This window comes from Ciconia boyciana, chromosome 7, assembly GCF_034638445.1.
Source record: "Ciconia boyciana chromosome 7, ASM3463844v1, whole genome shotgun sequence".
Taxonomy (NCBI): Eukaryota; Metazoa; Chordata; class Aves; order Ciconiiformes; family Ciconiidae; genus Ciconia; species Ciconia boyciana.
In genome coordinates, this window is record NC_132940.1 from 16,930,499 (window position 1) to 16,957,739 (window position 27,241).

At 41.8% G+C, this 27,241-nt stretch overlaps 2 protein-coding genes across 9 annotated transcripts in view; one reads left to right on the forward strand and one right to left on the reverse strand.

Annotated features, from left to right (window-relative positions):
- Window positions 1-1,412: 1,412 nt before the first annotated feature.
- On the reverse strand, window positions 1,413-16,772 carry MCOLN3 (mucolipin TRP cation channel 3). Of its 3 annotated transcripts, XM_072868138.1 has the most exons (14): window positions 16,591-16,772; window positions 14,477-14,706; window positions 12,524-12,691; window positions 11,852-12,005; window positions 11,285-11,369; window positions 11,100-11,196; window positions 10,394-10,493; window positions 8,256-8,368; window positions 8,026-8,175; window positions 5,898-6,026; window positions 5,691-5,813; window positions 4,866-5,072; window positions 4,366-4,495; window positions 1,413-2,684 (listed from the first exon to the last, which is right to left on the reverse strand). In XM_072868138.1, the coding sequence occupies exons 2-14, from the start codon at window positions 14,702-14,704 to the stop codon at window positions 2,665-2,667; spliced, it is 1,704 nt and encodes a 567-aa protein (XP_072724239.1). In that variant the 5' UTR covers window positions 14,705-14,706; window positions 16,591-16,772; the 3' UTR covers window positions 1,413-2,664. The 3 variants fall into 3 exon arrangements, with proteins under 3 accessions (XP_072724239.1, XP_072724238.1, XP_072724240.1); XM_072868137.1 differs by lacking the exon at window positions 16,591-16,772 and having other exon boundaries at window positions 5,925-6,026; window positions 14,477-14,719; XM_072868139.1 differs by lacking the exons at window positions 1,413-2,684; window positions 4,366-4,495 and having other exon boundaries at window positions 4,937-5,072; window positions 5,894-6,026.
- A 3,035-nt stretch (window positions 16,773-19,807) lies between these two features.
- Window positions 19,808-27,241, forward strand: part of DNAI3 (dynein axonemal intermediate chain 3) — a 30,945-nt gene continuing 23,511 nt past the window's right edge. For 4 of the 6 annotated variants that reach the window (XR_012043472.1, XM_072868135.1, XM_072868136.1 and 1 more), the window contains exons 1-3: window positions 19,847-19,962; window positions 25,687-25,818; window positions 27,183-27,221. Coding sequence is in view for 5 of the 6 variants with exons in the window: in XM_072868135.1 (XP_072724236.1) it covers window positions 25,701-25,818; window positions 27,183-27,221 (157 nt within the window). In the remaining variant the exon portion in view is untranslated. Of the gene's footprint in view, window positions 20,284-25,686; window positions 25,819-27,182; window positions 27,222-27,241 lie in introns of all 6 variants that reach the window. The other 2 variants (XM_072868134.1, XM_072868133.1) reach the window with 2 other exon arrangements.

The following is a 27,241-nucleotide window of genomic DNA, read 5'->3' on the forward strand; positions in this document are numbered from 1 at the left end:
CTTTATAAGCAGTTGTCCCTTCTTTTCCTCCCACCCCATCCTATCCTTTGCTTTACACATCCTTCTCCTAATTTAAGGTAGCCCTTCCCTTCTGGCTTTCTAGTGTGACCCTGCCCATTACTGTTTGAAGGCAAGTTGCCTTTCATCAACTCTTTCCTCCCCAAACCCACACAACTGCCAGCAATGCTAACTTAACAGCTGTTTAGTCCAGCAGAAGTAAGAGAGTGTGGTTTTCCAATGAATTTCTATGTCTCAGTTGATTGACTTTTTAGCTGTAGCACAAGCACAGGTCATTACTTAAAGATTCTAACAGGGATTTCACTGCAAAACAAACTTCACATTGAAGTTTGCTCTTCAGGCAACAGAAACCAGTCTTCAGTGGAAGATTTCTCCTATTAGGAATTGAAAGAATCTATATACGCTACCTTTTCCTGTTCTGGGGTCACCCATTGTAGCTTTCCATGCCTTATGCTCATACTGCAGGATTCTATTAACATGATTTCATGATTAAAACTTTGTGAGCATTTGATATTTTAGAGCTTTCTCAAATTTTGTTGGAATTTGTTGCCAATTTCATGTTAACAGTGATGAAGCATATACTCTGCCTCATTTCTAAATTAAATCAGACTACTGCTTGCCTTATAACTGTATTGGCAAACAAAGTATTCCATAGCTGTTTATAAAATGCACCTGCATTTTCAGCAAGTTATTAATTTTAGCTTTCTCTTAACTCTGTATGAAAAAGCCTTGCTAAGAAGTCAGCCTTCTGCATTTCAGTGATCTTAAAGTGCTTGCCATCCTTGTCAGAATTCCTCACGCAAACTATGTTATACAATAGTGATGTGCACATAATATATTGTGTGTTGTTGAAGATCCATAAGGAGTTCAATGTGTCAACAGAAAACATGGTCACTTAATACTTGCTTTTCAAGGCAAGATTGCCTTGAATCTCCTTGAAAAGCTTCAAAAGTCTTCAATCGTAGGTGACTGTTGGAAGACAAGGACCTCAATACAGGAAACTTTCAGATACTGTGAATAATCTGTTCTGCCTACACCTTGCATTTGGTTTGCCTTTGCTGAATTTGAACTTCATGTAATGTACAAGAGCATTTTTAGTGTAATGTTTAATACTTGCTTATTTGTTTCTATGGCAAACTCTGAAAAGCTGTTAAACAGGATTACACTGTCTTTGCAGTATGCAGACTGCGGTTTTGCAGGTCCTCACCAGAGTCCACAGGAACTATCCTGACTACAGGAAATGCAAGTTCACACCCTCCACACACTGCTTCATGCCAGAAATTGCATATTGCTGTAAAAAAAAAAAGCTCCTATATTAACCCGGCAACATATTTACTCTTAAGATGAATAATGACACACCCAATACTTACTGCAGCTGGAAGTGTTTACTGTGGTGCATTTACAATGTGTAAACATTCAGACAGAACATGTTTAGTGTCCTCCACCTTTGTGCACAGCATTATACATTGTCACACATACCTACAGGATTGTTGCTCACAAATGCAAGTTACCTAAAATATGCTTCCTTTTGGTTTTCTATTCTGCTCCCAGACTGAATAGACTATAGAAAATAAGGCATCCATTAAATGGTATCACAATCAACAAAGTATATAAACTAAGTTGTCAAAACTGAACTTTTATAAGATCTAATGTTTCAGACAGCTGCTGACAGTACCACGTTATTAGGTTGGTAGGAAACACCCAGTTTCTAAAGCGTGGAGAGATATGACTCTGAGAGACATATCTATTAAATACATATGTATTTAACTTAGTTTAGACTTCAGGATTACAGGCTTGTGTACCAGAGGAAGATTTCAAATAAAAAAATAGATATTTTGAAAGTGCTTTTGTCTGACTTTTCCTTTAGAAATATAAGGTCAGTACACTGCGAAGCTGAAGACTGTAACTGATCCTACCCAGTGCTGGATATAGGAGAACACCTACATTTCTCCACTCAGCTCACCCCTCAAACTTCAGTTCTGGCCTGGCATATCCCCAGCCTCGCTGAGAAGAGACTGCCACTTACATTAAGTGGTACTTATGTTTACAGAAATACTTAGTTTACACTCTCAGCCATATTTGAATGGCTTGTGCATCAGTTCACTGTAATGTCTCCAGAAGCAAGTTACACCACATTTCACAGTTTTACTTTACTTTTACTATGAGTGTAGATAAACAAAAAATGCTGAGGGGTCTAGAGTGAGCTTTCATTCATTCAGTGCTGGGTCAGCCATAGCTAGATAATGCCTGCAGTACTGAGGGCTAGGTTGGTGTTCAAAGTTGCAGTTGTCCAGCACTATTTCTACTTATAGTTGAAAGTTACTGCATTTCTAGTCTACTCACAAAATCTAGCCAAGTCTCCGAATACAGACAGCTTTTTAATGCCCTTTGCATTCTAGCACAATTTAACTGAGGAAACAAACAGCACAAATCTAATAAAAAAACAGACCCCCAAAACCCCTGAACTAGCAGTGGGAGTGCCTAATCAGAAAGACTAAGTTTATCACAAGCTTCTGCCACAGGCTTACACTGTTTTTTGAGAAAAGCAAATTCAGGCTTTAGGTATAAGGTTTTCCAGCAGCTCCACTGTCCAGTTCTTGCAATGTGTGCTGCTTTAAAGCCTCCGTGATACACTCCCACAATCCATTAAATATGTTCACTAGGACCTGTACAGGAGAGGGGGAAAAAAGTTGTCAGGTGCATGCATCAAAACAATAGTTTAATTGTACAAGGAGCCTTAAAAATGCATCTGAACTATTTAATTACTAATTTGACATACACTGATAAGAAACTGCTATGAACCACCATGAAACATTTTGAACACGTGAAAGAATTAAGAGAAGCCTTCTGTGTCCTTTAAGACCATATGACTGTTTAAAGAGCAGAAGTCATAGAACTGATAACTCAACATCCCACTCAGGATACTTATTTCTTCCTACAGATCATGTGTTTCAAAGTAAAACCAGAAGGCCACAGTCCTGAGATAAAGGAGCAATGTCCAGTATTTGCAGGCAACTGCAAAGTCAGCCCCTGGTCTAGTTTCTAGAGAAAGAAACACACTTTCCAGTTTGTAACACTAACATGCATAGTGTGAGGCACGCATGTGGATCAAGACGTTTTGGACCAGGATAAAATCATTAAAGAGTAGGTAATCAGTTCAGGAAACAAGGCACTGAAACCAGGCACTTAAATGCCTACAACTCTGTTTGAGTCCAGGGCACTGCTGGCTGCCCAGTGCTCCTGAAGAACAAGTTGCTTGAGAGTAACCAAGTTTTCCATTTCGAATGCTCTTCAAGAGTCCTGATCCCCGCCTCCAAGTCAGCGGGAGAAGTATTACATCCCCACCCTGTCCCACCTCACATTGGGTTTCTTGCCTGGTTAAACTGAGAGGTGTGTGCAGAAAAGGAAATACTAACATGTCAGTGCCCTTTACCCAGGAGTAAGATGCCCTGCTCTGCTTCATTCCACACTTCCATTTCAAGAAAGGCACTCAGTCAGAACAGTGGCTCTCCACTCTGGACTGCCTGACTGCAGGCTCTGTTCTCTCCCTGCTCCAAAATATGCCCCCTTCTCCTCCCCTTCAGAAATATATTCTATCTGGCATATAACAATACAGCACACCAGAAAAGCCCAATACCAAGGAGCTGCAAATGCCTTTGATCTTTTTAGTCAAGCTGCAAATATTTTAAGGCTCCCCCACCAAGGGACCTGTCAGCAAGCAAGACTCAGGAGCTGCTGCCAGCCAGGTCAAATATAAACCACGTAACCTGCAATCAGTATTCCTGAAGAAACAAAACTTCAAATAACTGAAGCTTTAAGCTCTCCATAGTGGAAGTTAGGCAATCCTTTTCCAAGTGCTGTGATAATATCTTAAACTGCATGCTATCTTACAACCTTGGCAAGCTGATTTTCTCCCTAAGCTTCAGGCCTGCTACCATTTAAGTTAGGACACCTTACTGCACAAGGTATCATTAAAAAGATGACACTGAATGAGTTCAGTAAGTCCTGACTATTGCCGTAAATACAGAAAGTATTAACGGTTGCGCATTATACATACAGGGTTCCTCAGTTACTGTATATATTATCTAACTTTCTGTACTATTTTTCATATGTTAAGTAATTCTTAATTTAAAAGTTCCCTCACCTCTCCTAAGGAGTTTGCTGGCTGCAGACATTTCACTGAAGTGCTCCATTCTAGAGCATTAGAAATAGTTTAGGATTTGGGTTCTTTTTTTCCCCTCCACTCCCCAAAATGTAAGTACTCTTCATAAACATTATACCAGGGACATTTTGTGGTGTGTTGCTTCTGCATATACATTAATGTATAATTTTAACGTAGATACGTACCGTTACAACAACAGAAGAGAGATACAGAACTCTCCTCCTCTAACCTGTACCTGCCAGAGTTCGGTAAGTCTTTGCACTGTGATATAAATTTCTGAAGTTCTGTCTCTGGAAAGCCATCTTGCTGGTAGTGCTAAAAATTGATATTTAGTTAAACCTTTAGCAGAGCAAAACCGCACAATAACCCAAATCCTCCCCAGACTACTGTTCAGACATTGCTTAAGCCTGAATTTAGAAGATTCAGAGAACTGAATATGAAATTACTGGGTTTTAGTAGATATTTAGCTTCCATTGGGGCAGGACATCAGACAGGCTTGTAAGAAAACTGAAGTAACGAAGGACTAAAAACCTCTTGTCACCACTCTGCACCCTCAAAAGTAGCCATTATATTTATTATTTAAATTGGCGTTCCCTGCAAGTCAAAATATTGAGGGAGATGAGAGGCTTGGTAGCACTGATCTTGCATTTTTTATTCCAAATGAAGAGTAAGAGTTCATGCTTACCTTGACAGTTTCGTATGTATCTGTAATGAGTGCAATGAAGAGACTCAGCACCATATAGATGAACAGACTGATGAAGGAGTAGAGGTAGATCCTACTGAATAACCAAACCAAATAACTTTTCTGCTGCATTTTTGCAAAGGTGGCAAACATGTCATCTCCATTGATCAATGAAAAAAGACACTCAGAAACCGTGTTCAGAGAGCGAAACTAGAGAGGAGGGAAGAAGACAAGGACATCCGTCGCCACTTTATTTGGCTCCAAAGACTGTACATAACATGAAGAAGATACACAGCTGTTGACTGGCTGCCTCAGATCTCTTTGTACGCCCAGGGTATGACAAGGTGCAAACAGTAAAACATTTGAGGAATGAGCAAAGTTTGTCACCTCCTGTACACATACACATTCAATTGATTCACCTGTATACTCCTGCTGGAGCAGGTTAAGGGATAACGATAGGAAGGAAAAACCCCCTAGGGGGAAAAACCCGCTTTTTCCGCCCTAACGAAGGAAAAAGGGATAACGATAAAGTCTCCAAAGCTTTAGTCTCACTGGTGTTCTGCAAGATGAAAATTATTTCTCAAAATACCAGCATGTGATTGGGAGTCACGGCAGCTTCCACTTCTGACTCACAGCTTTCATAACTTGAGGAAAGTCTGATTGAGTCATGGAAGTCAGACTCCTCAAACAGAGCAGCATCATGTTGAAGATGCACTATTTTTATATTAAGGGAAGCCTTGACATGGAAACTTAGAAGACAACAGTAGTAATCTCTCATTTGTTTGGAATCCATTCTGTTGTTCAAGTTTTTCATGTTACGTATATTACCTTCACATGGTATGGTCCCAGTACAATCCATCCACAGAAACAATAGCCCAGGTAGATCATAGCAGCACAACAGCAGAACCTCATTACGTTGGGTAATGCTGCTCGCAGTGTTAGGATGAGAAGCTGCACAAAGCAATGCCAACAGTTAGAATTCAACCAGGCATTTCTTCCAGTCCTCTCATAGCAACAAACAGAATAAATACCAACAGCACGAAGATCCCAGGAGATCCTTACATTATACTTCTGAAAGAAACCTAGGTAGCGAATGACTCCAAGCCACACAAGCATCGTGGATGTTCCTAGGAGTATGCTACAGACATCATAACTTGTCAGACTCTAAAAAAAGAAGGAAAAAAAAAAGAAAGCAAAAATCAAGTACTATAACAACTGACAGGTTCTAAATTGCAACTCTCATTACTACAAAGATCTGTTAAGAAATATTGTTTTCCTTGGCAATCTCTCCCATTAAAAATTAGTTTGGGGCGATATGCATTAGAGAGCCGAAGTCCCACCAAAGAGCAAGGGCACTTTCAAGTGTAACTCATTTCACATGCCTTTACATATGGCTGTTTGTAAAATAGATCCTGACAAGACAAGCTTCATTTGCAAGGCCAAGAGCAGAGCTGCACGGCAGGTGCAGAGACACCCCCTCTGTACCTGGCTCACTAAGACCCGCAGAGTGGCACTGCAAACATTTTTATGCTGCTTCCGGACCTACAGCAACCGCTTCTGGAATCTGCATCGACAGATTCCCCAGAGCAGCCTGAGAATCTCTCCACTGCATCCCAATGGACAGTGTAAACGTGACTTCAGAACCGCAGAGCCAAGAAGGTTCTTCCAGCACGTAGGCAAAGCAGTTCTTAAAAAATAGCATGACTTGTCAGCAGAGCTCAGATAAATACTAAGAAGGATCTTGTTAGGTAGCCGGGAACTGTGAGGTGTAGAAAGTTATCAAGGAGAAGACTAATTAGCTTCTAATTAATTCTAACTGGAACTTCATTTATATTTTATTGGCACTTCACTGTTTTTTTCCGCCTATACATACTGGCCTGTTTTCATCCAAGTTAGCGTATACCCTGTTCCCTGAACTGCAGCTGTACTCTGAAATGGATCATGACAGCTTACTTGAATAAGAAGTTTCCACTATTTTCTGGTTCTATTCTCTAAGAGTTGGCTAATCTTTTATATTAGCATAATTCATTTACAGCTTGACAAAAAACAAATTTAGGCTACTTTAATGTGACCTCGTTATTCAGCCATTAACTTTCACACAGTAATATGGATCGAGATCTTGTTATTATGGTCTGCAAGGCTTGCAAAATGAAGTGAAATGTACCTGTAGAGAAGAGTTTTAGTAAAATACTCTCTTAAAAAAGAAACATATGTAAATAGATGTATTTATATATAAGATACCAGAATCCCAAATGCAAGATCTTACGCTAACCTTGTTCTCATCTTCGCTTCTCCCAAAGCAGGATGAAGTTATCTCTTATCTTAGCCCACTTCCTCATAGCTTCTTTCTACTCCTAAGAACTGAGTTTATAGTTCCTAAGGTAAGATAGGGCAATTTGTACACGGTGTTTATGATAGTCAAGCTGTCACCAGATGGATTTCAGAGCCATCCTTTCATCATTACTGTCCAAAGTCTGTTGTGTTGCAATGTCACACTTCAAAGTCTGCTACAGATTTGGTGAAAAACAACATTATCTGAATATTAGAGTGCTTCAGGATAGCATATTGTAGTAATTTTTCTTCCCTAATTCTGGATGCACATAATATGTTTTTTAAAGATTTTTTTTTCTATATCAAGTTTATTTTAGAAATGGAAGGCCTAGAACCTGGTTGTGGCTGACTCTTAAGTACATGCTGGAAACCAGAAGCTGGGAAAGCAGCAAAGTGATGTTTAAGGAGAGCGTCTCTGTGCTAGTTAAACACTTGTTAAATGGGGAACAGAAAGTTAAATGCTAAATTTAAAAAAAATCCATCAAATAAGCAAATATAAGTGCTCCTAAAGGGGGAAGAGAGGAAGTCAACAGTCTTAAACTTTCAGAGATCATTTTATAATCTCTCAAACTTTCAAAGTTCATTTTGTTCCTTGGAGTCACAAAGGAGCAAAGATAACTAGAACTATAATATCTAGTGATATTTGGAGTTTTTAAATCTCACGACTGGAAACAACACATCTCAGTTATAATTCCATAGGAGAAGATAGAGTTTTAAAATTTCATGCCACTCAGAATCAAGTATAGCCAGCCTAAAGTCCTCCAAGAGATTTAAACCTAGTTGGGACAGAAACAATCAGTTTTGCTTCCACCTGACAGTGTAAAAAGCTTACCTTGGCTTGTATCTCCATCTTTAGTGTTGATCCAACAATAGTTAAGACATCGCTAACCATAATCAGGATGTACCATCCATTGACAAATTCCATTTGATCACTGAAAGAGACTTCTTTCTTATAATAATATAGGAAAAAGCTTACAAATTCCTAGAGGAAAGGAGGAAAGAAAAAAGTTAATCAGACTTACACAAGACATGAAGACTTTCCAAGGAACAAGTTCTACCCACCCTTTGGAGCTGGATTCCTTTAACCACTGATCGTGTGCAAAGGATTAATGAGGCCAGACAAGTCAATATAACAAAAGCATCGAAGATCATCATGTAATGAGTGTTCTTCTGTACTGCAAGAACAAAAATGTACGTGTTTATAATCAGATGCATTCCATCTTGTTGACCATCTTGAGTATTGAAGTAAGAATCAAGTTTTGATGTTAACTATGTTTATACAACTGAATTAAGAAAAATCTTATCATTTTTCCCACAAAAGTTTATCTATCTGACATATTTTCATGAGAGACACAAGTGCATCTGCACTACAGATACCACCTCACTTAATTTAGGAAGGTTGATACCACATCAAAAATGTAACAGAGCATGTGTGCTTCTTACAGTCCTGCAGAATTAGAGGTGGGAGTTGTCCACTTTACAAGCACTGGAATGGCCTTTGGAGTGACAGAACTCATCAAAAAAAAGAAATCCCAGGAACTTTACAGTATGTATCTTCTCTTCCAGACCAGTATTTGACTATCAGATAGGTTTTCTGTCCTAGAGCAGTGCAGATAATTTGCACTGCTGCTCAGCTAGTCAAGACCAACATTGAGCTAGACATGAGTTCTCCATCTCTTATGTTACTAAAATTCACATTCTTGATCAACTAAGGTCAAATTTTGCACCAAATCTACTACTAGACCTCTTTTTCTTTTTTATACCTATCGTACAGCTGAAACTAGATGAGACAGATAAGGATTAGATTTTTAATGCTAAAGAGTGAATGACTGAGAAAAAAAATTGCAATAAATTAATGCTAAATTTGCAAGAAGATGCAGCAATTCTCCAAAATGGGACACTGAAGTTCTAGTTGACTTCACAAATGGCACTACTCAGAAAAAGCCCACCTACTTCTTGCTTATACCAAAGTCACTAACACATGTACTGTTGCCATTTAAGTTGGTTTTGCAGTGTAGTCCAGAACAGCAACAGCTTGTTATTGGCCAATGGCAATCATTACCTTTGTATTTTTCCTTGGCTTTCAGAAAATAATACCGGGTACCTCAGGGGATGATTTTGAAAACTGTTACAGAGGCAATCTACATAGATATCAAATGTGGATTATTACAGAAGCCTGGTATCAAAACCTTCTTGTACTGCTGCACTAGCAATCTGTTAGAGGTAGCGTGCCATCTGGTGTGCATTTATAACATGGCAGCTAGCAAAGCTAGTTGATAAAGAGTGTTTAGTGGAATATGCATTTGCGTAAGTGGTGTGTTTTGTACTCTGATGCATTTCATTAAATTCCCCAAAATTAATTCCAATCTGGATCTTTAAAAAACAAACTTTCTCTTTTTTCACTACCAGTTCTTCATTTCCTAACATAGGCATAGCAAAGGGGAAAGTGGCAAAGTAGAAAAATGGACCTGATTCATCCTATTGCTTACTTCAGCAAAAAATTAAAAAATAAGTGGAATTTAGAGTCTTGGAAAGCTTCTGACTTTCAAAGAGATTATTTTCTCTAATCAAAAAAGATCTCAGACAATGTTTTGACCAGACCCAATAGCTGCCAACAAAGGGTGCTCTTGTGAGAAACTATTTAAGATATATTATTTAACTATTCTGTGCATCTTGGTTACACCCAAATACATGCCAAATGACATTTAAGCAGCAGTAAGAAGTGTTTCTAGCCATTCCACTCTAGCCATTCCTTAGCAACAGTGCTTCCTTAGCTTTCCTGGTGCTAAGTCCTGAAGTAAGAGTGAATCAGTCTCAACTTTCCACCACTATCATGTGTCCTTCTGTTGCCTGGTGCTAGGAGAACAGTTCACAGCCCTACCCTAAGCAATGAGCAGCGTAAGTTCAGTAGCCAAAGCTAGAAGGATGCACAGTGAGGTGTGGAAAAATTTTGGTTTGACAGTATCAATGGTGCAAGGTTTGAGAACTGCTAAGGAAAGTAATGGTGTGGCTGGGTTCCCAGGATTTCAGATCAGTGGTTGAAGAACAACAATTCCTTATAAAATCAGGATTTAGAGCGCTCCCACTAGGGAATGTATGTCAATAGTGCCTCATCTTTTAATAAAGAAAAAGGTTAACAAACATTGTGCTAATGTGGCAAAAGTTTAGCATGAAAATTTGAGCACATTTATGTCACTTACTTGATCCAGAAACATGCCAGTCTTTACATTCCCTGATCGCTATGTCGTTGTCTAGACTTATTTTAATTCTTCCACTATGTGCTTTATTATCAAACACTATCTGTATTAACAAAAAAAAAAAAAAGTGCATGTCTTTCTAAAGTTAAACCATACGTACGTAGAACACAGTATTGCTAAGCTTGCATAATGATTCAGAATAATTCTTCTAGGGGAGAAGTTACAAAACTTGTTTAAGCTTAAGGTAATTCCAGTTTATTCAAATAAATGCTGTCAAAGTGAAAGAGAAATCTGGTGAACTATGTACTTGCCACAAATTGCTTGATCAACTAGATACTAGGTGAAATTCTTTTAAACTACAGCCTCATTCCTCTATGATCTGAAAACAACCTTTCCTAGAAGCATCCCTCTAAAGAGAAGAGGTTTATGCTTTCGTTATACTTCAGATGGATTAGAACACAAAAGGCTGTAAGCCAAGGAAGTGCTTCAGGACCACATCACGAGCACTCAAAGCTTAACCTCCCACAGTCACAACTGGTGGTTATTTACAGGGTACACTAAACCATGACAGAGTAATCCAGACAACACTAGGGACCGGTCAACGGTGCCCAACACTCTTCAGAAAACATGTGCACTGACTGTACATGGTAAACCAGCAAGAACAATTTCTCGTTTTGAACAGAAAGACACGTGGCAGGCTTCCACGTACCGTCAGAGTGAAATCATAACAGTCAGGGAGCTCATGGTGACGAACGGTCTGGAGGTTGATTGCCTTCAGATTGAACATGAGCTGCACTGACACCAGTCTGCAACAGAGCTTTGTATTAGCTTTTCACAGGGAAAATGCATGAATACCCCAATACAGCAATACAGGAGGTGCTGATTCCTCCTCACCTGTGGAAATCCAGAGTGAAATTCAAATTGTGCTTTCCCACTGTTGTGTTGTCTAAAGGCGTCATTGGCTCAATGTACAAGCAGTCTGCAATGGATAAGTACTCACAACAGTATCTCATGGGTTATCACGCTCTTTAACTGTAATCTGCCTTTCCCATTCCTGAGGCTGGAAAGAGCTGTTGACTACACCAGGCAAGATAGCGCACTTAAGTGAGGAGTCGTTTGGGAAGTTAGCTGACAAATATATTGGCTTCCCTGAACCAGCCAAGTTATTCATTGTGAATTCATAGGGAAGGCTCCTGAAATTAGCCCGAAATACTTGTATTAGATGGCCATCAGTGCTAACAGCTCATCACTCGTTTTGTGGCAGTAGACATAAAGGACTGTTACCTTGGAGGTGAGGGCTAGAGGTTAGTTACACAGTAGTTTTCTTGCCAGTTTTGGCTGGTAGTAAGTTCAATATAGATCATTTGATAGGACTATACAATACTGGATGTTTCTAAGAATTCATCATAAATGTAGGGTGCCTCCTCCCAAAGACTTGATACAATAGATTAGGTTCATTACCAGTCACAATCTCTGGGTCTATATCAAAAGTGTCATTTCCAGGACAGATGGTTCCTCGCTTGTAGAACTGCTGACACACGGCCAGAGCTGTCTCTTCTGCTCCCCTCTTCTCATAAGCATGGTTTCCAACAGAAATGTTGGGCAGCTGTAAGTACTAAAGTTCAGAACAAACAAACTGACTTAGATGGCACCAGAACTGTTAGTCTCTGAAAAAAAACCACCCCAGAAGTGTTTGGATCTGTGCCATAACCCATCTTTTTTATTTAAAAGGTCACCTAAAGAACTCGGAAACCTACACCACGCTACAGCTGAGTCCTCAAATACTTTAAGGTATTTGACAACAAGTTCAGGATTTGGATCTAAATACCTTTTTGCTTTTTTTTTTTTCCTCTTTACAATCCTTACTAGAAAGCCTAATTTGTTATTTGCAAAGCACTCTGGCTCAAATCCAAGGCCTGCATGTAGTGCAGAATTAGTATATTGATTAACTTCAAGGATGCCGCCACAAGTACAATGCTCTGGCAATGACAGAAAACCTGAACAAGTCGGCATTCTAGTCTTAAGCAATTGGCACAGAAGTTCAGTTTCAGACACCATCAGAGAAAGCAGAAGAAGAAAAGGTACCCAGGTAAAGAGCATATGTATTGTATACACTGCAGCAACAATCCTTACCTGGTTTATTGCAAAGAATATCTGGTCATAGACATCTGTTTGTGTGTATACAGCATAGGTATCATCCATCCTGTCCATGTATCCTTTCAAGAAGAGATGTTTGAATGCAACAGTGTTCTCTTCTTTGAAGGCAACCACCATTTGATTGCTCAATCCAAAAACCACCAGCTGAAAAAGACATTTATATTCCCTGTTCAAAGATAAAGCTGGCTTCTGGATTAACATGCGAACCGTGTCCTGCAGCCACTCTTTCATCACGCTGGTAGACAAGGCACTTACATGCAGGCTACTCCATTTCACATGTGGGCAAAAGAAAGTTTGACTTTAGGAAACAGTGGGTTTCAAGAATGTTCCTTTAAGATGTTTACCAGCATCTTGGCCAAGGACTCGCATTTTTACAAAGAAAAGGATACCATCTCAAATTCAACCTACCCATATACTGTTACACGTGCTTTGTTAGTTCAGCCTGACATTCATATGACTTGCCTCGGGGAATATCAGTGTACCTCAGCCAAAAAGGCAGGACAGGACTTACCAGACCCCACTTTGAAGTCCCTACTCCAGTGCAGAAAAGGCAATTTGAGGACAACTCAGAAAAGCAAACATCCCTCCCTCAGGTTTGGGTGAAAGGTGCTTTGAGAATAACTGATCAAAACTGTGCTTGTAACAGGATAACCTCTGAAGCTGTTAAAAAATATATTGCAATTGTTTGTGAAAAGTTAGCATAAAACCCTGCTAGCTACTATCAAGGCTGGAAAAGGTTTCTAGAAGGATGTGATGTACTGTTTGTGCGAGCTCGCAATTCTCTTTAGTGACTATTGTTTCAAATGTAGTGTCAGGAGTATTGTGAAGAAACTCATCAGAGATAAGTCTGAATCAGTAGTCTACAGATTAGTTTTATGGCCATGATGCAAACTGGATATGTAGGTTTTGAAAAGGATAACTCAGTTACTGAGATACTAAAATGCTCTGTGGGCAAGCTCAGTGTGCTAGGCACACAGGAATACACCAGCAAATCAACAGTGCTAAGACTGAATTACCTACTGGCAGATTTTCTCTGAAAAGGCTAAATCAGCATTGGTTTCTTCCACCTAATCAAATTTTATTTTTAATTGCAAAATGGGACAAATGACAGTCAGAGGATGATGATACATTTCAAACTAAAGCAGTAAGTAAGGGATACGAACATACTGCCAGATGTATAGCAAAAGAATTATTATTTCTGCAGTTTGTCCCATCATTCATGCAACCATGGAAAACATTCTTCTTCATACTTGTATTGTTATAGCACTGACACCACCATAAATGTAAATCACATGGGGGCAACTCTGAAGGACCATCATCTGAGGTGTTAGAAAGATTTTCTGAAAGACCTTCTTCCTCCTTAAGCACAGAACTTTGAGACAAACAGTTGCATTTTAGGCAGCAGATAAATGTGTTATATGAAATTTGTGGTGCAAGGCTGGGTGACGAGGAAAATTTCTGGTTTTTTAAATACAAGAGTTTGTATACCATATGCAAGGCATAAGCAAACATCATGAAAAAGCTACCAATTTCAGTTCTTATCACTGTGATATTGAAACACAGGTGACTGTTCCTTCCCTTGAACACAAACACAGTCAGACTGAAGAATGTATTGTGGAAACAGATGTGTAAGGATGCCATCCTTTGGCAGGGGGGGAAGGAAAGAAAAAAAAAGTAAAGTAAAAGGTAAAGTCGAGCCCTTAAACATGGTTCCTTTCATCTCTGCTCTTAGGAAAGCTATCTTTCAGTCAATAGTTTTAGGAGAAAATTATGCCATCTGAGATCTAAGCTACATATATGCAACTAAGATAGTTTTGCAGTCTATCCTCTCCCTGTCTCTGCACCACACCAAGAACACCATTTTTCACCTGCAGTCCTTATTTTAATTCCCATAGACTAAGAAGAGTCCCTGCTTCCCTCATTACTGACCTGAATAGTAACCATTGCTATTTTGAGTAGCTGAATCCCGAGTTTCCAAGGTTTCCTGCCCCGGGCCCAGAATTTCTCACATGGGTTCATGAAGAAGAATTTTAACTTCCTTCTAAGCTGGTCTTCCAAAAGCCCCTCCTGCGATACTGACAGGTGTCGTTTGTAGCTGCAAAGATTTTCATCATCGTGAGCACTGCAGCTGCTCACAGCCACTTCAGGGTTTTCCATATCTGAAATGAAAAGCAGTCCATGTCAGCTGGAAAACATGCAAGCATGAACACAGTAGCACCAGATCAGTCTGCACTGACAACCTGGACTCCAAAGATGTTTATCTTCTGTGAAAGGCAGTTGCAAATTACACTCAATTTAAGACCTTCCTCATAATATTGCACATGTTCTGCAGAACCCAAAGAAAAGTTTGGGCAAGCTCTTAAATTTGCAGATAGGCTGTCAGGACATTTATTTAATAGTGGAATTTCTGTCCCTTTGGAATTATGGAGTCACTTGCTGAAAACTTCTTCCTCTCTCACTTGCCAACAACCTCATATATGCAAGACATCCTGACTCATTTCCCTCTATGTCCAGAAGAGTACCAAAAGCCTCTCATGAGCATTCACTCTTCTGGAAAACTTAACTATTTCTGTAGCTAGCATTTTCCCCTCCTGTCAGCCTGCTGTCCAGTCCTTGAAAGAAATGGAATTTTCAAGACAAACAGCATTTTTCCTAGACATTAGTATTAGCATCATTTGCTCTTGGAAATGGAGACCCAGCACACCAAATTGCAATTCAGATAAATTACCTGAGCACATTAACTTGGCATTTAGCACGATTATATCTATTTCTTCAGCTATAAAAGACTGAATGCAAACCAATGGTGATCATGAACCAGACAAAAAGACCAAAAGGTAATTGTATTCCAGCACCGTGATAAGCTGAAGAGGCTGACATTTTAGATGAGTATGAGTAGATTAGAAGAGAACCTTATACACACAGTTTGAGACGTTACTCTCTATAGTATTCAACATATTTAGATGTTAATCCGTTACTAACTTCACTGACTCCCAAACATTTTATAAATGCTTCAAAAAGTACTTAAGAGGTAGCCAGGAATATTTATTTCAGATACAAGACTGTTGACATTAAGAACAGAGGAGACAGCCTAGGTTGTGAATAAATTTAAAGATGTGCCATATTAGACAAATTATTTGTAATTTGCATAAGAAAATTTGCTTATATAACTCAGACAAAAAAATCATCACCAAGAATAACTTTTAAAAATGCATAGATCACAGCCAGTCTCCTCAAGCAGCCATTGCACACACCAGAACACAAGTCTGGTTTCAGGTACGATTCAAGACCTTCAATTTCACCGGCTGTCAGAGAGGGCAAGAAAAGCTTTGAATCAGCAGTTTAACACTAAGAATAGGCCCATAAATAGGCTTAAAAAAAACCTCAGCTCCTGTTTTATCAGGTCTCTATTGTCCTGCGGGATACAGTATGCCAGTTTCCACTCATCTTTCTTGCAGCTGATCAATCATTTCTAAGTTAAGCCCTGCTCTGATACTGCAATATTCCTGTCAGTGTGTGTGCTCGATTTAAAAAAAGAAAAAAAACCTTCTTGACCTCACGCTATCGGCTGGAGAAGATGTTGCAGACAAACATAACACACAGGAGGTCTTTTCTCATTAACCCGCGCAGAGACAGCGCGGGCTCCAGGTCCGGGCGCCGCAGCCGGGGGTGTCACAGCGGGCAGCGCCCGAAGCGGGCCGGGCCGGGCCGCCCCCTCCCGCGGCACAGCCGCTGCCCGCGGCAGCCTCTCCTCCCAGCCGTTGCGAACGGGTGACAAACACGCTTACGGCCAGCTGGGGCTTGCACCGCCTTTCAGGTGGCGCAGGGGACCGACGCGGGCCTCTCCTCCCCGCCGGAGGGCACCGGCGATTCCCCGGGAGCAGCCGCCGCCCCGGGAGCCGCCGCCGCCGGCCTCGCCGGCCCCTCCCGGGCTCGGCGGGGCCCGGCCGGGCGCTGATTGACCGTGGCATCCCAAAGGCAAAAGCTGGAGGCCGGGGGCGCCCCCGGCACCGCTTCGTGCTTTTAACGGAAAGGCTTCAGCATACCTGCCGGCTGGGTCGTGGTGCTGCCGCGAAGGTCCTGCTGCTCCCTGGCCTCCTGCCCACGCAGGCAGCGGGGCCGGGGGCTGCTGGCGCCGCGGGGGCGGCCGGGGGAGCGCGGCACCCGGAGCCCGCTGCCGGCGGCCACCCCGCCGCTCCCGCTCCCGCGCCGTCCCGGCCGGCGCGGCTCCGCAGGGGGCAGGGCTGGGGGGGCCTCCGCTGGCCTCCGCCAGCCCGCCCCAGCCTCGGGTGCTGGGCTGGGCTCTGCTGGGCTGGGCTTTGCTGGGCTCTGGCTGTGCTGTGCTGGGCTCTGCTGTGCGGGGCTGTACTGTGCTGGGCTCTGGCTCTGGCTGTGCTGGGCTCTGTCGTGCTGGGCTCTGGCTGTGCTGGGCTGGGCTGGGCTGGGCTGGGCTCTGGCTGCGCTGGGCTCTGGCTGTGCTGGGCTCTGCTGTGCGGGGCTCTGGCTGTGCTAGGCTGAGCTGTGCTGGGCTCTGGCTGTGCTGGGCTGAGCTGTGCTGGGCTGTGCTGTGCTGTGCACCCAGGCACACGCGGCGTCTGTCCCCTTCTGCTTCGCATCTCCCTCCTGCTGCACGTGACTGACGGCTCTCCACACTATATATACTTTCTATAGGATGGTAATGCCGTCTCCAGATTTATTAACTTAGGCTTCTGCATCGGGAGAAAAAAAGGTAACGCTTGTGGTATAATTAGCTGTCTCCCATCTGTAATAAAATAAACCCTTTCTGGTCACAGAATTGTAGTTATGAAGGGCAGCCAGCGGTACAGTGAACTAAGGGCAATGACTGACATGCTTAAGTCATTCCACTTATATGCAATTAAGCTATTAAAGTTATTAACTGGACTTCAAAGAAATGGTCTCCTGTCCTGGGTCTTGGCCAGTTCACTGCACTGCAGAAATGATTGCTTTGGTGTTGCTGCCTGACGGCACCACTTAGACACTCACAAGTGTCCTGCACCACTTAGACACTCACAAGTCTATGGGGCCTGATGAGATCCACCCGAGAGTACTGAAGGAACTGGCAGATGTGCTCACCAAGCCCCTTTCCATCATTTACCAGCAGTCCTGGCTAACTGGGGAGGTCCCAGTTGACTGGAGATTAGTGAATGTGACGCCCATCTTCAAGAAGGGCCGGAAGGAGGACCCAGGGAACTACAGGCCTGTCAGTCTGACCTTGGTGCTGGGGAAGCTGATGGAGCAGATCATCCTGAGTGCCATCACACGGCATGTAGAGGATAACCAAGGGATCAAGCCCAGCCAGCAAGGGTTCAGGAAAGGCAGGTCCTGCTTGACCAACCTGATCCCCTTCTATGACAAGGTGACCCCCCTGTGGATGAGGGAAAGGCTGCGGATGTTGTCTGTTTAGACTTCAGTAAAGCTTTTGACAGGGTTTCCCACAGCATTCTCCTGGACAAACTGGCTGCTCATGGCTTGGACGGGTGTACTCTTCGCTGGGTAAAGAGCTGTTTGGATGGCCGGGCCCAAAGAGTGGTGGTGAATGGAGTTGACTCCAGTTGGCGGCTGGTCACAAGTGGTGTTCCCCAGGGCTCAGTATTGGGGCCACTTCTGTTTAATATCTTTATCAATGATCTGGACGAAGGGATCGAGTGCACCCTCAGTAACTTTGCAGATGACACCAAGTTGTGCGGGAGTGTTGATCTGCTTGAGGGTAGGAAGGCTCTACAGAGGGACCTGGACAGGCTGGATCGATGGGCTGAGGTCAATTGTATGGGGTTCAACAAGGCCAAGTGCAAGGTCCTGCACTTGGGCCACAGCAACCCCATGCAACGCTACAGGCTTGGGGAAGAGTGGCTGGAAAGCTGCCTGGCAGAGAAGGACCTGGGGGTGTTGGTCGACAGCCACCTGAATATGAGCCAGCAGTGTGCCCAGGTGGCCAAGAAGGCCAATGGCATCCTGGCTTGTATCAGAAATAGTGTGGCCAGCAGGAGGAAGGAAGTGATCGTGCCCCTGTACTTGGCACTGGTGAGGCCGCACCTCGAATACTGTGTTCAGTTTTGGGCCCCTCACTACAAGAGAGACATTGAGGTGCTGGAGCGTGTCCAGAGAAGGGCAATGAAGCTGGTGAAGGGTCTAGAGCAGAAGTCTTATGAGGAGCGGTTGAGGGAACTGGGGTTGTTTAGCCTGGAGAAAAGGAGGCTGAGGGGAGACCTTATCGCTCTCTACAACTGCCTGAAAAGAGGTTGTCAAGAGGTGGGGGTTGGTCTCTTCTCCCAAGTAAAAAATGATAGGATGAGAGGAAATGGCCTCAAGTTGTGCCAGGGGAGGTTTAGACTGGATATTAGGAAATTTTACTTCACTGAAAGGGTTATCAAGCATTGGAACAGGCTGCCCAGGGAAGTGGTTGAGTCGCCATCCCTGGAAGTATTTAAAAGACATTTGGATGAGGTGCTTAGGGACATGGGATAGTGGTGGCCTTGGTTAGTGTCAGGTTTACGGTTGGACTTGATGATCTTAAAGGTCTTTTCCAACCTATATGATTCTGTGATTCTGTGATTCTGTGCCCTGGATAAAGCCCGGGTTATGAGAACTGCATCCAGTCACCAGCTGCCTAATTTGTGCTGCAAGTACCCATGTGAGCATCGGTATAAAAAGAGAAGGTAAAATATGGACAAGGCAAAACCAAGCAGACTAGCAGTCATTTTAAGAGGGGGAACTTCCTGGCTGTAGAGAGAGAAAAGGAATACAGCAAGGATCCCTCGGGCCTCCTGTGAGGAGGGTGGATGGCCCTTGGAGTGCCACCAAGGACCAGCATTGGGTGCTCCGCAAACACAGAGGGAAAGATACTCTGGGGCTCCTGTGTTTTACATTGCAGCAGAGCAAACTAATTATTTTTATGCATCAAAAATATGAAAGATATGGAATACAAATCTTTATATTATCAAATCGCATCGAATCGCCTAAAACTCCTTCCCAGCTGGAGACGCCCCCAGCACTGCTTGGCAGCTAATGGCGAGGAGATGCGGGGTCGGGGGGACCGCTTGTCTGCAGAGGTAGCTGCCACTGGCTGCCGCCTACAGTCCCCATCATGCTCTGCTCCCCACTTGCCCCAGGCGGCGGCAAGCCTCCCGCGCACAGCATGCTGGGACATGTAGTTTGGTTTTTTCCTGAACAGCCGCGTTCCTGGGAGGAACCCCCAATAGCAGCTTCCCCTCGCGGGGGCGGGTTTCAAAAGCAGAGCGCTGATTGCCTGTCGGAAACGTCAATCCTGGCCCGCCCCGTTGCCCTGACAACCGCGCGGCGCCAGGGCCGCGGCCGCGGTGCCACGCAGGTAGGGGCGGCCGGGCGGGAAGGGGACCCGGCAACGCGGGGAAGCGGCCCCGCTGCGCTAGTGGAAACGGGTGAGAAATGACAGGCTTGAGAGCACGGGCAGCAGCCGACGGGGAATACCCGTCGGGCCGGGCCGAGGCTGCGGCGCGGAGCCCGCGGCCTGCTCCGTGCGGCCGAGACCGCCCCAGCCGCCCCACCGCGTCACCTGCCAGCGCGCTCCGCGCCTGCCTCTGCCCCCTGGCCTGCGGGAGGGGAAGGGCGCCCGGCGGGCCCTCGAGGGCGGCTGTGCCGAGGGCTGGAGCGGGGCCGGTGAGCGGACCCGGGCGGCTGCAAACACTCCCCTCAACGGGGCGCGAAGCCTTCTCAGCCCCGCCGGCAGGACCCTGGGCAACGTGTGCGAATGACCTGCAAATTCGTCGCCCTCGTCCCCGTCTCAGCACATGATTTCGTTCCAGCAACCTAGCTCTCACATTTCAAAGATGAGATAATTACTTTTCTTACCTTTGCTTAAAAAAAACTGGATAAAGTCTTACCTAGTGTAAATCTTTACAATATAACATTTCTGGTTCAAAAGTCATAACAAGGCAACATGTGCTACTGTTTGCTTCCTGACAGGATCATGTTATGACAACTTAAATATCATACTTATTAACTATTGAAGTACCGACCAAATTGTTAATAAATTTTAATAACATAGACCAGCTGTACGGGCTCACACCAGAAGTTCTGTCTGGGCCAGTAAGGGCCTGGGCAAGATTATAATAAAGCCATAGTTCCGCTCTTCACACCCTTTTTTCTTGGATTTATGGCTTTGTTTCTGTAGCCAGAGGTATTATCATTATTTTTAGTAGCCCTCAATTTTTCATCTCTCAGTTTGCCCTGTTACTTTTTGAAATTGTGTGCTTTTGGCAGCTATCCTGTCCACAGCCAGTATGCTCCATAAATCAGCTACCTGTTGTGCAATGAAATACTTCTGTACTCCTTTTGTTTGTTTTCAGTCTGTCCCTTGGTAAGCTCATGTGATGCCAGCTAGATCTTGTATTACGAAAGATGCGAATAATCATGCCCTGGTCACTTTCTCCGTGCCTCTCGTGATTTTATTGACTTCTATCATATCCTCTTCAGTCCAGGCTAAAAAGAATCCTAGTTTATTCCTAGTACAAAACATGTTCCATATCTTCAATCATCCATGTTATACCTTTTCCAATTCTATTCTATTTCTCTTTGAATGAAAGAAAGGAGAGAAACAGAACACAGTATTATCCAATGTTTTAATGAAGTTTTCCATTTTGTTCTCTATGCCTTTCTTATTAACTCTTAACTTAATTTTACACGTATTGTACTTATCATCCCAGAGCCTGTAACTACCTCGACCGGTTTCTATCAAATAACAAAATCTACACCTGGTTCAAGTAGGCCTAATTTAATGAAAAGTTGTATATGCGAAATCAGGTACGTTCAAATAGAACTATTCATATGCTGAAATGATTTGGCAGTTGCCAAAACTTCAGCTTTACTCCCTACAACTTACACAATGAAGTTGTGTCCAAATATGCACAAGCATCATCAATAATACAAACTTTAGGTGTTTGTATTATTTGCTCTTTGTGTAGAGCAAAGTAGAATAAATTTAATTAAAGGGAACATTGTATATGAATTTCTTGAGAGATTACGTCATTCTCAAGATGGTATTTTTAAGAAGTTCCTAAATGTTTACAGACAGAAATGTGATTTTTAGCTTGATAGTGACACAACAAAAAAAGCAAGTAGCACATGTTTCTGATAGTTTCCTTGAGTGCTTTTGTTAAATCGAAGTGCCCTCTATTCTTCTGCCATTCCAAACTGTAGTAAATTACAGTGCTAAATTAGTAATGCACACAGGCTTGACCTTAAATCATTCAATTAGGCAACTAATGAATCATTCTGTGTCCTCAATGCAGACAGCATCTTTTGTAGTACTGATAGCTAATTAACTTTCCCCTTTTGCAGTACCTAGCAACTTCACGGATTTGTTTTATAACTGTAAATGTTTCAGTACATTAAATGATTAGGAGAACACTCTGATCTTATTTTTTCTCGAGCCTAACGTTCAAAATATTGCAGCCATCTATAAATAAACTAGGCTACAAAATGTCAAACAAAGTTGTCAAATATTTACTTGGGCTTTACCAATTAAATAATGTAAAACTGTGTTCCAGGGAAAAATTGCTGAAAAATTAGACTGAACATATTTAATATAGTACATTGCCTACTTTTAAAAAAATAAAGTATATGGCAATGTTTATGACAATTGATTTTCAAGAGCTATTCTTTTTTGTAGGTTTTGCATTCTTACATTTTTAAAATTATGTTAATTTAAATGTTGTTTCCAACCTCTCTTCTCAATCGTAGAATCATGAATTTATATAAGCATTAATGGAAAGGCATAATACATTTGTACATTTCTGGACAAATGCAAAGTCCTTTCTAAATAAGCAGTATAGAAATATCCCTAAGAGGATAGGCACTAACAACAGATTAAAGAAATTATCTTTTTTTGTCATATTTTTCAGACAGTCTTCTAATACAGACACCAATTTTTTCATGGTTTTCTTGATAGGATGTGGTACTTTGTGTAAAAACTTAGGCAGTGAAAAAAAAAAACTGAAGTAAGAGGTAACTTCTGAAAAGACTAGCTTTTATCTTACACATTAAGAGCTATTAGGATTTTTGTTCCTTTATTTCTTTTTTGGAAAAGGAGGGGTGCAAAAGATTGCTCTTCAGTACCTATTTTTAAGTTCTCAGTGCATGTTGGTTTCCTGCAGGGAGCACCTGGGGGTTAGTAGCATAATCCTGTGTAAAACAGCAACTTTGCATACATACTTTGTAAATGGCTATGGGCTTGATTATGCTTCCTATGGTTCCAGATAGAAGTTCTGCCTTTGCTTTCTTTGGAGGCCTTACATGTTTCCTAACCACTGACAATCATATGCCCACAGGATGACAAATGGGCAGAGGCAATATGGTATTAGAGATACTGTAAAAGGAGATAATTACTTTGTACTTTTCTATCAGCTTTCCAGTTGGTGAGGTTCTGTGCATCACAAATGGAACCACAAACGGTCCTATTGATTGCTGTATTCATTTGCAACCCTTAAACAGGGATACATTGTGTATTAACATATGCATATACATATACTCGGTCACCGACACTGCCTTCACCAGCACTGCCCTTCTCTGTATGTACTTCTCTGTGTGTACCTCTACACCTGATTGATTCAATAAAGGAGGAGGAACTGCATTACTGGGAGACAATTTTCAAAAGTTTTAAGTGTTTTTATAGGTATAATATACTTGAAGTCAGTCAAAGGAAAAGGGATGTTTTTACTTGCAAGTTATTGTACTAAACATAGGCATGTGACTTATCTCAGCCCTCTCAGTGTTTCCTCTATTCATGTGACTTAGGGTTTAGGTTACTCAGAAGAAAGAACTCAGAATTCCCAAACTGGCTTTGTTTCAGTGTATAATTAGGAAATGGTGAAGTAAGACAATGTGACTGTAATATATATGAGATGGTTCATATTGTCCTTCAACTAATTTCTAAAACAGCTGGCCTCTCCTCCTCTCCTGGAGGGCTGTCTCTTTTATCCAGAGGCATCAAGGCTGGTTTCAAATTAGAGTAGTCACAGAATCCATTTATAAAATGGGTCACAATTTTTTAATGTAAAATATACAAGGAGATGGATAAGAAATAGCTTTGCGCCTTTTTTTTTTAAATACGGGAAAATTAGCCTCTTTGAACCATCTGAATTGACATGCACTCTAAGTCAGGTAGCCCTAAGTGTTTCAGAACTATAAACTAAGCATATTGTTCAGTGTAGAGGCTCCTTTGAAAGATTATAACTGGGAAAATATATTGAATTTTAGACATAAATATACTGTCAATGTTTGTAGTCCTGTATTTGACACAAAGACTGTGAGAATGAGGGCAAAAAACCCTCTCTCCTTACATTCATTATACATGACTTGTGGGTTTTTTTAATCTTCCAAAGACATCATCCATCCCTTGCAAGAAAAAGCTTCAGAATTCTGAAACATTAATCTGCTTTGCATTGGTATTATTGCTTTTTGGAAAAAGGAGAAGATTAAATTGCTACAGTTCTTCAGATGGATTAACGAAGGGGGCTGTATTTGCCATAATGATCAAACAACAGAGAAGCGCATTAACATGCCATGGATGCAGCTTGTCACCTGTGATCCGCAAGATCCAGTATGATAGAGAAAAGAGCCTGAGGATTTATGGAGTATATTTTTCTATTTTGATTGGAGTGAAAAAGAAAAATGCATAACTGTAGTAAAAGTGTCAGTCTGCTCCCATTAAAGTCAACAGCAAAATTTACCTTGAATTCATGGGAAGTTAACATAGATCCCAAACCCAGGCTATACCACCAGGCTGTAATCCATGACCTATATGTTGCCATCAGTGGCCATCTCCAAACTAAAATTCAGATTGGAAGCTAAAATTATATTGCTTGCTTCTGGAGTATTTGAGAACTGTGTTACAAAACAGAAAAACACTGTTTCTCAGTCTGGGAATGAAAGACCATCCCAAAGCCAGGATGACCACTGAAATTGCAAATGCACAGACCACGGCGTGTTTAACGCTCACGCTATTTTAGGCCTTTCATTGGGACAGTCTCAATATAGAACATTTATTTTATAAACTCACCTTTTCACCTTAAGCATCTTAACAGTAAATGGGCTGTTCACATGTGCAGGCAGACAGGCTGTAGCTCCTGTACGAGTTCATCAGAAATAGTTATGTCACGACAGAGTTCTTGACGGTGCCGTCTCTTTCTGTCCTATAAGTGCATCTGCTTTCCTCTTATTAGTGTTAAAATTATAATAGCATCCAAATACTGTAGGTGCTTTGTAGACATTTAAAAAATGGTTCCTCTCCCAGTCAGTTTACAGTCTTAAAAAAAAGTGGGAACATGGAAGAGGGGACACACAAACAAACTGGGAGTCCCACTGTCCTTCTCGCACTTGAATACCTCTAGCTGTTCAATAACAACATCAAACAATTTTCAGTGCTTCTCCTAACAGGGTTTGGACCATCCCGATTTAGTTGTTCTCTCGGCTGCTATGTGTGTACCTTCCACATGATGGTGCTGCCCGGTTTGTACGGTGGGCAGGCTGTATTGCATTTCCTTCTTTGCAATGGAACCGAGCCTTTTCTACGCTGCTGTTCTCATCCTTATTCTAGATATTGGGAAGAAGGAGAGTAAAGGAAACAAGAGTAGCCTTCTATACAGTGTCGTCCCCAGCTGCGTGGTTGCTACATGTAATTATGCATACAATTTCCTTCCAACTTTGTCCTCCACAGAGCTACACTGAAAAACGAACTGGAAATAGAAAAGCACAGAAATGCTTTTGCAGCTGAGTAATGATTTACACTTAAGGATGTTGGGACAAATATTTACAACTGGAGAATTTTCACCTGCGCTCTTCCCACTGTAGCTCAGGTCCTTAGCTTTCTGTAAGGGAAACCCCTATCCTAATTTAACCTTTTACTGTTTTGGACAATCAGTTTCCATACTTAATCACCCTGGACAGAAGAAGTATTTCTATCTATTACATATCATATCAAAATACAGTTTGTGATTTTAAATTATGGAACATACCTTTGGCTATGTATGAAAATATTACTGTAATGATAAACTACATAAAGTCATGGACCAAATTTTCACTCATACATGGTGCATTCCATTGTCTGTTTAAAGTTTTATTGATGATATATATGTATCTTTCCCTAGAGAAATCTGAAAAAATGACAGAAAATCTCATATCTGGCAAGACCTCCTTGAAAGGTCCAAAAACCTTGGCAAAGAAACAGAAAGGTGAAAAAAAAGCTAAGGAATCCTCAAAAGGAAAACGAACACAGCTTGGTATGTAACGTACAGCAGCAATGAAACAAGCAGTAATCTGGTCTCACATGACAGCTACCTTAATTATTTTGGGCCCATGCATTTCAGTAAACATGAGATAAATTAGAATATGCTATTTTATATAAATGAGAGATCTACCATTACTAATGATGGGTTTGTAACCAATATATGGAACATAACAAAGCTACTTTGCAGTATTTACTCTTTGTCTTGGTAGTTTAGATTTAATAGTCTGTGGTGTCATAACAGTAGTATTGAATGGGAAATTGGGAGGCTTAATATATATTAAGTGGGGAGATTCACAAAAGCTAACAGCCCAGGGAGAGAGCATCAGGCAGAGAGAGGTGCCCCCTCTCTCTGTGGAGGAGTTCAGGTGCTCAGGATCACACTGTAAAGGGACAATAATAGAGCTTGGAAATATATCAAAGTCTCACAATTTAATTTTGCAGTGCATTTTGTTGCGGTTTTTCCAAGATGTGCTGAGATACTATCTCACTTGTGTCATTTATAAAATGCATAGTTAATGAAGTGTAAGGCTAATGAGCCTTTGCTATATACAAATACTTTTTTCCAGCGATTCATGCACATTCTCAGGAAAGGTGGGAATGTACTCTTGCTTGGGTTTTATTTGTTTTGTTTCATGGATTTTTTTTCTGCTGTGACAGCCACCTTCCTGAAGTTGCTTTCATCTTTTAATCACCTTTTCCCTCCCAGCTGATTAATAGCTGTTGTGCTGCAGAGAATATTCTGCACATCAGTGCTAATCTCTTCCTGTCCTACCTTGCTGTGAGATTTGCAGACCCTCTCTCAGGAGCTGAAGAAAGCCTGGCTCCTGCAGCACCCTGCCACCCAGAGCAAGCCTGCCCACCTCACCACTGTCAGAGGGGACTAACATCTGCTCCTACCTGCCAGTTCTGCTACTGTCTGATGTTAGCGAGCCTTGCCCATTTATCTCCTCTTCACATGACATGATTTGCATGGTAACTGCCCCAAGCAGGTGCGATCCGGTAGCAGGCAGTGCAGTTTCCATCCATGAACACTGCAGCGTGCACCACAAGATGACAGATTTTTTATAGCTTCTCTCTTATGCAGACCACCTGCTCAAAATAAAAATTTGTTTTAAATCTCCATAGTTTCAAAATATGCTAACATCTCCTTAAGATACAGACCTATTTTAAAAGGCTTCACTCATTTCTTGTGTTAAATTTGAACTGAATAGAAATTATTTTTTGTTTCCTCTTCACAGTTTAGTTTTAAATATATAGAGAGCTTTTAAATATTGTTCTAACAAGGAAAGGACTGTATATTTATAGTTACTTTGTTAGGAAGAAAAATTACTGATACATCATGTTCTTATATTTCAGGTAAAAAAGATGAAGTTGATCTTTCTATGGTTGGTATAGGTAAGCGCTATGATGACTGG